The following is a 14,130-nucleotide window of genomic DNA, read 5'->3' as shown; positions in this document are numbered from 1 at the left end:
TGGTTACAAACTGGCTTCCCCTCACCACCAGAACACTCTGCAGCTCCCAGAAACATATTGCACTCACAGGCCCTGACACTTAAGCTTCAATAGCTGAACAGGAAACCAGTCTCTGCTTGAAAAGCAGCCATTATCATCACCTTTTCACAGATGGGGAAACTGAGACTTAAAGATGTGGTTATTTGGCCAAAGTTATACAGCACAAATGTGGCACTGGCCTGTTTGATCCAAAAGCCTTTGTGTTGCGGCAGTCCCCCAGGTGCAAAGGTACCAGGAAGGAATGAGAGTCCAACAGTGAGACCATGATACTAATGACTATGCTTGTGATCCTATATGCCTGAAATAAGAACAAGGCCTAGAGCAGCACTGTGCCTAGGAATTTCCTCCTGACAGCCTTCATGTTACTCAAATGTGGCCAGTCTCGAAGCCAAACTCAGCATGTAAATGCAATGCCTTCCCCCCAGCGTGGCGAGGGATCACTACCAAGTACCAACTGATGATGCAACTAGAAAATGACCTTGAATTAAAGGTTCAATGCGGATCAGCAGAATATCCCTGTCTACATATAATAACATGACTTTAAAATGCTGTTTGACCTAATGTAAGGGGGAAATGGAAAGGAGAAATGAGTTTATATGGCTACGAGTCTCTAAAAAAAGAGTCTGGAGGTTGTCAGAAGGATTGCCCTTATGCACAACTGAGCAGATAAAGTAGATACAACCCCAGGTATTGGTTTCTTTGAGGGCTAAAGAGACCCACGGGTGCTATGGTCATGGCAGATGGGGTTCATTGCCATGTCAGATGGCCCTTCTTTGGAGCTGGTGTTTCTGCGTGATGGAACTGGACTCAGATGGGATCTCTTTTCACAAGCCTTTCATGCTACTTTACTGCAATTGTAGTTGGTGTTGAGGTTTAAGATATATTTAGGGGATTTGAATCTCTGGACTGACAATAGGATAGCCAGGCCCTGAGCCTCAACAGACTTCAGCTCCTACACTCTGATTTATTGGACTTACCCCACTCAGCTAAGATGGAGTTGAAGAAGGACAACCACCACACCATGGAGCCTAGAGTGCCTACAACTGAAAGCAGGAGGATTGCATCCAGTATCCATGTGGAATCTGAGCCTCCTCTTGACATAGAGGTGCAATGGACACAACCAATCCAGGTCCACAGAGAAAAGGTGGCATTGGTGTGGGAAAAGTGGCCATGGTGGCTGATGGGTATGGGGAATGGGAGGAAGAGATGAGATGTGGAGGCGTTTTTGGGACTTGGAGTTGCCCTGGATGGTGCTTCAGGGACAATCACCAGTCATTGTAAATCCTCCCAGGGCCCACTGGATGGAACGTGGGAGAGTATGGGCCATGATGTGGACCATTGACCATGAGGTGCAGAGATGCCCAGAGATGTACTTACCAAATGCAATGGATGTGTCATGATGAAGGGAGTGAGTGTTGCTGGGGGGGGAGTGGTGGGGTGGGGGTGGTGGGGTTGAATGGGACCTCATATTTTTTGAATGTGATATTTTTACAAAATGAATAAAATTTTAAAAAAAAGCAAAAACAAAAACAAAAGCCTTTGTGTTTAACTGATCCACAGAGAGCCATTTAAAGGGTCTTAAACCAACTCTAATATTTGAGTAAATACATCCTTTCAAAGGAGAGGATTGATAGAGTATCACTTTTGTTATTAGTTCCTTAGAGAAGAAACCTTTGATTTGAAACAAATTCACAAATTCCCTTTTATACTTTCAAGACATCTCTTCCCTCCTTTAAAAAAAATAATGTCCCCTTCAGTGTACCTAACAAAATACAGAGCATGGGGTCACTGTCTTGGTTGTCATACAGGCCAGGACATCATTTGACAGGTTCTTTGACATTCAGAGAAGAGGCAAACATTGAGTTGGCAAGATGACTCAAAGCTTGTTCTTTGCGGTGGCAGTGTGTGGGTTTGTTGCCTGCTGAACTCTTGCATTTCTAATAAAAACAGTAGATCCTCAGACACATCTTGAGACCAGACTGTGATCAAGGACCATGATCAGCTTTAGTCTAATACCTTATTTATGTGAAGATCTTAAACCTGTCTTAGAAGATAGGATTCTCCCACCCCAACTCAAAAAGAAATAGATTAGGATGATTAAACATTTGAGCTGAACTTCAGCAACAGAAGTAACATCAGTGATTCTGACTAAGGATGCTGCCAGGGGGTTCTGCTAATTTTTAAAGCCTGAAAGCCCGAGGATGAGCAACTTGCAATGCGAGGGACAATCCAGTACAGGGAAGGGCTGTCCAGCCAAAAATGTCAAAAGCAACCACACCCAGAAACAGGGGTGGCTAAAAGGATCGCTGAGACAGACCATCATGGATATGGAGAAATTCAAGAGTTAACATGGATATGGCTACATTTCGACCCAGGCCTTTGAGCTTACTCTAAGATCAATAACAAAATGAGAGGCTCCCAGCACACGAGGCACTGCTTGACCCATTCAACAAACATTCAGTGCATCTATTAGCCTCCAACTACCAAAAACAGCCATGCTGGGTCAGATTTAAGAGGAAAATAAGCCCTCAATTTTAAGAGCTCCCAATTCTTTCAGCCTTCTTTTCAGAAATAAAAGTCTTTTAATTAATACATACAAAGTTTTAAACTTTCATATACATCAAAAAAACTTCTTAAAAAATAAAGTCCTTTCCTTACCAAGTGATTATTATCAAGCACCCAAAGGATGAACCTGGAAAAAGACTTTGACCAAAAGGGGGAAATATAAAATACAAATGAGTTTTTATGGCTAAGAGATTTCAAAGTAAGTCAGGAGGTCATTCCAGAGGTTACACTTAAGCACGACTCAGCAGGATCTCATTGAGCCAGAGTAATCAGTGCCTTAAACAGCAGGGTTCCTGAGGGCCCTAGACACATCTAGACCCTAAAGGCCAGGCGGACAATCCCAGGAATTCATGACCCTGTCAGTGGCCTTACTTTGGAATATAGGCTCCCTAATTTGTAACTTCCCTACACATGGTTCTTCTGCCCCTTTTATTTGAATCTATAATAGACACTATACTTGTTAGATATATGTCCCAGAGACTTAAATCTTTGCTCCATCCATATGCCAGTTGAGCCCTGAATCTAAGCAAGAACAGCAATACCTACTCTCCAGGTTCATCGGACTCACCCAGAACAACTAATGAAGGAAAGATGATGGACAACACCCATCCCAGGAAGCAGAGAGTATCTGCAACTCCAAGCAATACATTTCCAACTATCTGCTCCATGGGATCTAAGCCCCCTCCTCAATCAAAGTAGGTGGGCATCACTATCGCAAAATCCTCAAGACTGTGCAATGAACAAATGTAAGAGGGGAAAGCAACCACAGACTAAAGTAGACTAACATTATTCTAGCAATGGAAGAATCTATATTATTGATATAAAGGCAGTGGCCACCTGAGGTTCTGAGGGAAAGAAGAGGGAAGAATAAGTATAACATGGGGTATTATGGGGACAATGGAATTGTCCTGCATGACATTGCAATGACAGACACAGGCCATTATACATTTTGTCAAAACCTATAAAATTGTGAGGGGCAAAGTGTAAAACATAATGTAAACTATAGTCCACGGTTAATAGCAATGCTTCAATGTGTTCATTAATTGTAACAAATGTACCACACTAACGAAAGACATTGTTAATGTGGGGAAGTGTGGGAGGGGAAAAGGGTGAAGTATATGGGAATCCCCTATATTTCTGATATAACATTTATGTATTAATAATCTAAAGCTTCTCTAAAAATAAAAATATTTTTTTAAAAAGTGCTTCTCTTGCAGTTATATAAATATCATCGTTATTTAATTTGAAAGGTAGAAAATTTAATAAAATTGAAAGTAAAAATTTTTTTAACAAAATGCTATATACTAAAACAGCATTATTTATAGTCTGATCTAACAGGATACAGCAAAACCTCAGGAAAACAGGTTATGTCTCAGATCCCAATATTCTATAAACACATGTCATGAAAACTGGACAGCCTATATATATTCTTATAACAGATTACATGCACTTATTCATTCTTGGGAACAATTCTACATTCCTTATACTCTGGTTTCTTTTCAGATCGTATAAATCTTGTGCCTTCTACGTTCCTTGAAACTGTAATACTTCTGTAAACAAGTAAATAATTTTTATCTTCATCAGTTTTACCTGCTATTTGTACTGAACCATCTTCACCCAGAAGAATATTACCAGCTTTCAAATCTCTATTGGAAAAGGAAAAAGAAAAATTAAGATATTACAGACATTACGTTGTACTGACTCACTCAGAAAGATTTTAAAATATATCATATAATGAAACTGTGACATAATTATTATTTCACAAATACTAAAATTATATCACAGATTTTAAAAGTTACAAGGGTACACTGATTTTATAGTTTATTTGTGGGGACAACTGGGATTTTAGTAATGAACATTTTATGTTAAATCATTATCTAGAATTGCTATAAATCACTAGTGAGTAGTTTATTTTATGTTAGAGTTATAGATTGTCCATAAACTCACAACACTATCATTTTATCAAGAATTAAAGCCCAATCTAAGAAGGTTTTCTACTGCACTTAAATTCATCTTTGCAATTCCAAAGTACACCCATTATACTCTTAAACAATACATTTGATCATTCTCTCCTCTGATATTCCCAGGATCTCTGGGGAGATAGTGACAATATAATATTAATTATAATATCATATAATGTAGTGCATTATATTCTTTACTCTATAGTAATGTTAACAGTTAATAAAGAAAAATAATAATTTACAATTTACAAGCTAGATGCCTAAATATTTTTTCTAGTGATTGAAAAGAAAAATAGATATCAATAGTTCTGGGTAGGGAAATTACATTAGTGTTATTACTGGTATACCGTTCTCAATTGAAACTATTTCTAAGAGTTCAAGTATCATTAAAGCATTGAAAGATCAGCCACTCAAATTTTATGCTGTGTGGTTATTAAAAGCTGGTATTTTATGTCGCAAAAGAAGATACCTCCTTTCCTCTCACCAACATGTCAAAATAATTAACATATTACAATGTTTGGAATATTCTTGCCTGAAATCGAAAGTTAGAGATGCCCTCAAGTACAACTAAGTGCATTTAGTTAACTGACACTTTTACCATCTCCTCAGAGGTCATACCTGTGGATCTGACCATTTCTGTGTAGGTAGTCTAAGCCTTCCAAAACCTCTTTAAGAATTGTTGCTATTATTGCCTCTTCCAGAACTCCGTTCTTGTGTTCTCCTCGGTTGACAATATATTTTATGATATCCAACATTGAACCTTAGTGGAAAGACAGAAGAATTGAAAAAGAAAAAGAAACCTTCATTACCTTTTCAGAATGGCGTTTTGCTATTTAGAAAATTAAATGGGAATATCAAAGTATGTTTTTTTGTTTATTTAACTGAAATACTCTCAAGACCTACAGACAATTGTACAGCAGCCCTGTGACCTGAAACATTAACTCAAAGTTTCCGTGAGGTTCAGGGAACCAGAAGAGAGTTCGGGGCCATTTCAAGGTTAGTCCCTTTTCCTTAGACATACAACTGATTAGAGAGTCAAAATAGAGTCCACAAAGTCTGAGGTGAAAAAAGAAAAGAGGAGGAATCTAGGAGAAGAAACAGCAGTGGACCGCTGAGAGAGAGAAGCACAGGTCTTCCTTATCACCTAGAACACAGTGGGTGGAGAGGAGGACGCTGGCCTTAGATCTCTGCTATAACCACAAGAAGATTCCTTTCTGTGACTTTCGGTGATCTTTATTTTCATTTACCTGATGGTCAATGTAGTGACTTTTCCAGTAAGTAAACAAAGGCCCAGTACTTGGTTTCTATAAATAGGTCAGTAGCCTCAGCTCTGTGAATTCATGTTTCAACACATAGTAATTAATATTCCAAGTATCCAGGTCATTTTAAAAGCCATAATCACCTAGGGGTTCAACATTTCTGAAGAGGTAACAAATGGTTTATCTCAGGACCTGAACCTGGCTCCAGGCTTACGCTATTAACTACAGGATTGAGCCTCCGCGCCAGATATATTACTAAACCGGACTAGCCGCCTGCCCCTCAGCAAGAAATTTGATGTGATAAATATTCTGAAGAAGATTAACACATATTTTCCACTTCAGAGACAGACAAAACATCTATTTACTCATTGACGCTTGGATCTTGGATCTCGGATCATGTAGGAAACAGTAATTCCAAAAACTTTTTTTTATTTTTTTATTTTATAAGGCATGCTTACATTTCTGACCTGCTGAAAGAAAAATGAGCAAGAGCCCATATCTGCCCTTGCCTGTGGAAACCTGTTTAAAAGCTGTTTCCTTTACCTAAAGCTGGGAGAGGCTAACTTGGACTCCTGAAAGACAATGAAATTTTCTATCAGGTCGTCAGAGAAGGGGATGGGGATATTCTGAAGCTTACAAAAGTAAAAGTTTAATTGGGGTAAAAACAGGGAGAAGAGGTAAAATCCTCAATTCGAATGGAATCTTTAGGGCTCCTCCAGGTCCCGGGTGGCTGAACTGCCTTGCTTCCTTGGAGCCAGTGAAAGCCCTCAAAAAGAGGGGAGGCTGGGGTCCTGTGGGCTGAGCGCGGCCTCCACAGGGGAGGAGCAGTGCCCACTGGGGAGGAGCAGTGCCCACTCGACACTGCGCTGCACGCTGGCAGGCTGCTTTTCTCGTTTGCTTTTTTTTTTTCTTTTCCTTTTTAATTAAAAACCCAAGTAGGCACTCAAGGAAACAATGACTAATAGGACTGATGAAGACTGGGAACAGAACAGAACTGAGCTCTCCCAGGCTCTCCACTGAGACTTGCACAAACAGACCCAAGCCAGTTATGATGCCTTCATCAGCTCATTTCTGGACTTTTGCTTAATCCAAGGAAGACTCTTAAAAAAAAAAAATTATGACGATGTCTCTCTGATTCAGCCTTAGCTGGACCTGGGTTAGCAGACAAACCCAGGTTTGCTCCATATCATAAAAACTCTGCTACTCCAGTTTTGGCTCTGTCCGAGCACACAAAATGTTTTCTTTGCCTGGAAAGACCCTCTGCTCCTAAGCTATACTGCCTGTCTCAGAAAGATAGACAGGGAGTGACACCCTAGAGACAGAACACACTAGCGATGTGGATATGCTGGCTGTTACTAAGGCAATCACTTGGGTTTTCAGCACTTCAGTTTTTGGTTCTGTAAAACGAAGGTGACAATACTTGCAGCGTAGCACAGTTTTTAAGTCATCAGGTCCTAAAGTCACAAATTCCAGCACTAACAGTTGTTAGGTATATGACTTTGGGCAATTTGCTAACTCCCTTGAGCTTTGGTGTAGTATCAGAAAAATGGGATGGTGACACCTACTATCTCAGGGTTGTTGTCAAGAATAAAAGGGTCAACTCAGATCAGCAGTATATCTCAGCCTACCTGTAGGATCATGTGTTCAAAACTGCTTTTTGACCTTGAATAAAAGGGGGAAATGGCAAAGTTTACATGAGTTTACATGGCTAAGAGTCTTCAAAAAAGAGTCAGGAAGTCATCAGAAGGGTCGCACTTAGGCCCGCCTCAGCAGGTTCCCAGAGACAGCCCAGGTAGATACAACCCCAGTCCTGATGCTCCTGAGGGCGACGGAGACACACAGGTTTTATGGTCATGGCAGATGGCTCTGGAGTTCAGTGCCATGTCAGTGGGGCCTATTTTGGAATTTGTGTTCCTGAGTGTGAGAGAGTTGGACTCAGATGTGACCTTTCTACATATGCCTCTTCTGTCACTTTTACTGAACCTGTGGTTGGTGCTAGGGTTGGTGTATACTCAGGAGATTTGAATCTCTGGACTGTCCATGTGCCAGTTGGGCCCTGAGCCTCGGCAGAGTTGCAACTCCTCCTCTCTGGTTCATTGGACTTACCCAGGTCAGCTAACAGGGAGGTGAAGATGGTCAATCACACCAGGGAACCGAGAGTGCCTACAACTGCAAACAGGAGAATTGCATCCATCATCCATGTGGGATCTAAGGCCCCTCTTGATATAGAGGTGGAGTGTACATCACCACACCAGGGTCCACAGGATGGAGGAATAAAATATAGATTAGAGTGGACTTACTGATATTCTACTACAGAAATGTTGTGACTAGTAATGGAAGAAATTGTAGCAATGATGTGGTCACAGCAGTTGCTTAGGCAGGGAGATGGAAAAAGAAATGTGATGTGGGGGCATTTTTGGGGTTTGGAGTTGTCCTAAATGATATTGCAGGGACAGATGTTGGACATTATATATCTCATCATAACCCACTGAATGTACTGGGGGAGAGCATAAACTACAATGTAAACTATTATCCATGTGGTGCAGCAGTGCTCCAAAATGTATTCACCAAATGCAATGAATGTCCCACAATGATGAAAGAGGTTGTTGATGTGGGAGGGATGGGGTGGGAGGAGGGTGTGTGGGGTATACAGGAACTTCTTATATTTTTTAATGTAACATTTTTTGTGATCTATGTATCTTAAAAAAAATACAATTAAAAAATGATGGGGGTGGGGGGGTAGGGAGTGGGGTATATGGGAACCTCTTACGTTTTTTAATGTAACATTTTGTGTGATCTATTCACTTTAAAAAAAGATAATTAAAAATTAAACCAAATTTTTAAAAAATATATTAAATGAGATACGGTAAGTGAATTGCTTCAAACAGGATATAACCAGAGGATAAATGTTAGATAAAGTAAATGGTTATCTTACCATTTCCTATCTTATAGTGATGGTGAAAGATTAAAAGAAATAAAATACAGAGAGTCAAAGTGTCTCATAAATTAAATTATCAATATCTTTTATAATATCAGTGATATGGGGCTAAAGAGGTAAGTTCTTTCCATTCACAAATGCAAAAACAGGTTGAAAATAGTGCTGCTTCTAATCAGTATCACATGCAAATAATTTTGCATACATTTCCATTTCAACTGAAACAACATTTATTGAGCACTGGATGCCAGGTTCAATGAGAATTGCATCATCAGTCTTTCTTCACGAAGTCCACAATCTAAATTTGCACTGTCCAATACTGTAGCCACTAGCCACATGAAGTTAATTACAAGTCAATAAAAATGCGGTCCCTCAGTCACAGCAGCCACATTCTGAGTGCTCAATAGCCACATGTGACTAGTGGCTACTGAACAGCACAGCTACAGAACATCTCTGTCATCACAGAAAGTTCTCTTAGAGAGCCCTGAAATAGTCTGTTACATTGTATTGTGTTAGGGACTTGAATAATGTTAAAAACAAAGGGTCTAAAGAAGAACTGGTTAGCTTCTTTGAGGAGAGTCAGGAATGGCTGCAGGGAAGTGACATTCGAGGACTTGAGCGTGTGCAGAAGGAAAGGAGGGGGCATCCATGGAGGCGAAAGGCGCAGGCGAGGCACAGGATGGTGGGAGCACAGGCGTTCAGGGAGCCTCGCCCAGACCTGGACATCTGGGGAATGGGTTGAATCCGTGGCAAAAAGGGCACCGACATGCCAGGAAGTTAAGCCGAATTATTAAAGGCCTTGAATGTCAATGGTAAGAAAAAGGGGCTTTATTCTATCAAACAAATCATTTAAGCACAGGAATGAAGGGATCGAACCCAAATTCTTCTTCAGCGTGCAGGCCTCTCACAAAAGGGGGGGGAAGCATGTAAGTAAACAACAAAACCTACTTACCTCCACTCAGCAATTTCATAACCAGCCAAAGTTCATCTTTTACCACAAAAGAGGTGTAATAGGTCACTACGTTGGGGTGGCTGCACTGACTCATGGCTTGAATTTCTTTCTATAAAGACAGCAAAAGATGTCATAGGACCATGGGGTGAAAAGTGGAGAGCAAAACACAATCGAAACACAGTTGAGTACCTGGGTAACTTTACTACTCCAAGGCCTATTTGGGCGACGACCTACATTAAACCCTTACTTCAGAGGCGTTCCACATGGACTAACTCTCTCACCCTTGTTATAAACTCACTGGAATTGAAACGTCCTCAGAGGAGACCACAGCACCCTGTGAACCAGCCTCAGGGCAGAGGAGCAGTGCATCACCTGGACAACCCCCCACTCTTCCGAGAGAGAACCCTGCCATATACAACTAGGCGCCTCCTACCTGAACTGAAGGCCTCGACAGAGAGATAAAAGACTGGGTGAGTTATTAGGAGAGCTGGGTCCTGGTGCCAGCCTGAACTTGGGTGGTCTTAGCTCCACCCTCATCCAAAAGGGGACAACAAAACTCTTTCTGTTTCTCAGGACTGCTGTGATGGTAAATGAGAAAACACATGTGAAAATGCTAGAGTATCATTTCCCAAACTATCTTCCATGGTAGATATTACATCAAGAAAAAATAAGGAGGAGTGGGGTAGATAAAATATGAATAAAAGAATTTTAGGAAACCTCAGCTTCTATAGCTCATCCTAAAAGAGTCACAGGGATATTAGTACTAACAAAGGCTCTGAGAAGTCCTGCAGTAGCTGAATCTGTTATAATTTATTATCGTTAAATTCACATTATCATCATAGGACCATAAGATTCTGTTGGTCACAGTTTGAGAAACGTTGTAAAGAAAGTAGTTTTATATAAATGCATAGAAAACAGCTTTGAAATAAATGAGCCTTTTTAATAAACCACATTTTTCTGTAATACACAAGTTCATATCAGTTTTTTGTTTGTTGTTTTAAATTATTCCTAGATGACTTCTATATAAAGCTTTCGTCCAATGATAACCCTTAATCAAAGGTATCAGACCAACGTAACTCACTTTCAAGGTGCTGTCTACAAACCACAAGATGAACTTAGACCTTAACTCATCAAAGAAACTTTACACTCTTGCTCGTTTACAATGAAAGAAAAGTGTATTTATGCATCTTATAAATATTTCTCTAACAATGAGCTTCTAAAGTTAACTTTAAGTAAGAGTCATCTGCCCAGAATATACCAGGTTGGGATGCTGATTTTTCATATTCACCTAATTTGTACCAAATTTGCAAGTTTTCAAGAAGATCCTATATTTAACAGGGCCAAAACATCTGACATGCAAAATACGTAAAACAAATACATGCATATATGTGTGCATGCATGTGTGTGCGTGTGTATTTGAAGTGCTTTTTACAAAGGATAAGCTCCTGAGGAATTTGCTACTTTTTCTACGTTGTTTTCATTGTATACACAAATTTCCTTCATCATTCCCCTCATCCACTTAACTGATTATAAAACACTTTTCATTCTGCAACTCCTGTCCTTTAAACAAGATCTGAAACCAGAGTTCCAGTTTCCATCTGTTTCTGGTGTTGGGTTTTGATACCATGAGATACTGCTAAGGAGAAATGGAATCCTGCCCAGGCCTTCCTATTTCAAGTCGCTAGCATCTGCTCATGGTGGGGATGGCCCAATTTGAAAGTCTACAGCATGAGGCAGAGTCCCGTTTAAACAGAAGCCCCGCTGTCCACAAAAATGAGAAGAGGGTTTCTTAAATGTTTATGTGCTTTAAATTTCCACTATTTTATATTAAGTATAAGTGAATGCCTTTTCAGTTTCATAATTCCACACTTTTAAATCATTAATCCATATACACTGTAAGCAACCAATGCTCATTACAAGACAATTCTACTGTACTGACGTGGTGGGTCAGGGTCTGGAAAAACACATTTTCTAGCCCTGTGCATTTAGATGGCTGGTATCACTTCCCACCCAGGGTATCAGGTTCTCTGACATTACACTGAGCAAACTGTGTGTGTGTGTGCACACAAGTCTGAGTGTGTGTATCAAACTCTAACAGATAACCTATGAGTATGACTTATCAAATTCTATTCCTTAAAAATTGGGGGTCTTAAAAATACCAGCTGGTCATTTAAAGGTTCTGAGAATGTAAAGAGCAAAAAAGGGAGATAGATAGAAACCACCCCACAACACACCCAAGAGAGCAGTGCCAGGGCAGATCAAAGAAGGACTGGGTGGCTTGAGAGTGGACATGCATTGCTCTGACCACTCCAGCAGCTTCATGGTCCCTCTACACTGCTTGGCTGGGAGAGCCACGTCCCCTGCCCCCAGCTCTTATGCAGTGGCGCCTCTAACGCTCAAGGCTGCAAAGAAAGCTGCCCTCAGGAAAAGCTTCCAGTTTTTACCACTTGTCCTTCTATCTGGTGGAACAAGATATACGGCCTGTGGCATCACTGAACCCCTGTAAGTAATATTCCCACAATGCTGTAGAAACGCACTTTTAAAAGGAAGAAATAAAGTCCGTTCCACATCTACTGAACCCTTATTTTAGTTTATATATAATCCTACTGTTTAGTGGCCTTCTAAAGAGGCACAAGAGGCAAAACTGCATACACACACACACACACCCAGTTTCTTTCTGAAACAGTGATAGTGGTTGCTCTTTCAAGCACTCATTCCTTGTTATCAATCTATTATCCAAGCTTTTTCCAATGCCACAACTTTACTCATGTGGTTGATTAAGCAAAGACATTTACTTCCAAATTTATTCATTTGTTCCTATACCTAAAAAGGGAGAAAATTTTTGCCCAAAGATCAACAAGTAGATATGATAAAAAAACATTTTATCAAATTTCTCCTATGGAATGAAAGGATTCTAATACTTTACTACCTTAATTAGGATATACTCCGTTAAGCAGTACTATTTAAAGCAGTGCTTCTCAAATTTAATGTGCACACGAATCACTTGGGAATGCTGTAAAATGCAGGCTCTGAGGCAGCAGGTCTGGAGCAAGCCTGAGATCCTGCATTCCTACCAGGCTTCCAGATGATGCCAACACTGCTGGTCTGTGAACCAGACTGTGAGTGGCAAAGCAGTAGACTGAGCTTTGAAGGAAGGAAGAGAGGGGCCAGAGTCCAGGAATGTGAAAGAAAGAAGCACGAACAGCTGCAATGAAGGGGGCAGAGCAGGAGGAAGGCGCAGGCAGCCCTGCTGAGTTGGGTCTCACCAGAAGAAAGGGGTAGGAAGCTAACTTGGAAATAAGGGAGCCTGTGCTACTAAAATGGATTGAATTTCACAAGCACAAGAAAGGGTTAAAAAAAAAATGAAAGGGACAAAGAATTCACAGAATTCTGCAATCCAGGCAACACATTTGCCAACAATTTGGTGAAGGACTATAACACGGTGGCTCCCTTGGAAGTCTAGTGAAACAAGACTCCGACAGATTATCATCAAGTACCAAACCAAGTATAGTACTGAATCTTCTCTGTGGCTTAAAGAGCTAGATCTGGAGAGTGGATGTAGCTCAAGTGGTTGAGCACCTGCTGCCCATGGACGAGGTCCCAGGTTCCATCCCTGGTATGTCCTAAAAAAAAAAACAAGCAAGCAAACAAAAGAAAAAAACAACTCTCACGGGCGAGCAGACGCAACTCAGTGGTTGAGTTCCTGCTTGCCATGTACAAGGTCCTAGGTTCAATCTCTAGTACCTCAAAGAAAAAAAAAAAAAGTGAGCTCTGAAACACATCACAAGAGTGAGAAAAATCATTGAAAACTGGATAGTAAGTAAAATGGCCTGCTCATCTGCTAACAGTGACGTGGTGGTCACAGCAGCATCCTTCTTCTGCGAATAAGGTAGGTAGATGAGAGAGCACAGAGATCCACAGTGCTGCTGAGTTAGCCCAGGCAAACTGCCAAACCAAAGCATGACATCTGTCTCTTATGTGGGGGGATACAAAAGATATAAATGATTCTACCCTAGAAATATAAAGGGTAGTAGGGGAAAAAAACTGGCAAAAAAACCCACCCTGGAAATATTGAAAAATAAACTGCTTTTAAATGCTTCTGAAACATTTTTTTATATTGTTACATTGCTTTTGTTCTTTCCCCAAATTACTTCTCCTGTAAATAGTACTAAGGACAAACAGGGACTGCGATTTGCATGGATGTGCCCCTCCAGGAGCCACTAGAGTAGATGAGGGGCTACACTCAGTAAGACACTGACTTTGAAGCTTAGCTCCGCCATTTACCAGCTTAATTACTTGAGCAGGTTATCCAGTGCTTTGAACCTCAGCCTCCCTTTCTGTGCAATGAGGTCAACAATATCATCTACATAGGGTTGTTGCAAAGCAAAATGAGATATATGATGGGAAGTGAACTTGGCC

The 14,130-nt window shown here is 40.6% G+C and overlaps 1 protein-coding gene across 1 annotated transcript in view; it reads right to left on the bottom strand.

The window, feature by feature from the left end:
• The window catches only part of STK39 (serine/threonine kinase 39), a 296,619-nt gene that overhangs the window by 212,429 nt on the left and 70,060 nt on the right, over positions 1-14,130 (bottom strand). Inside the window, exons 3-5 of the mRNA XM_004484199.4 lie at positions 9,712-9,820; positions 5,184-5,325; positions 4,195-4,250 (exon numbers count right to left, since the gene is read on the bottom strand). Coding sequence (XP_004484256.1) covers positions 4,195-4,250; positions 5,184-5,325; positions 9,712-9,820 — 307 coding nt within the window. The remainder of the gene's footprint in view (positions 1-4,194; positions 4,251-5,183; positions 5,326-9,711; positions 9,821-14,130) is intronic.

This window comes from Dasypus novemcinctus, chromosome 7 (genome assembly GCF_030445035.2).
Source record: "Dasypus novemcinctus isolate mDasNov1 chromosome 7, mDasNov1.1.hap2, whole genome shotgun sequence".
Lineage (NCBI taxonomy): Eukaryota > Metazoa > Chordata > Mammalia > Cingulata > Dasypodidae > Dasypus > Dasypus novemcinctus.
This window is presented reverse-complemented; position numbering and strand designations above follow the sequence as displayed.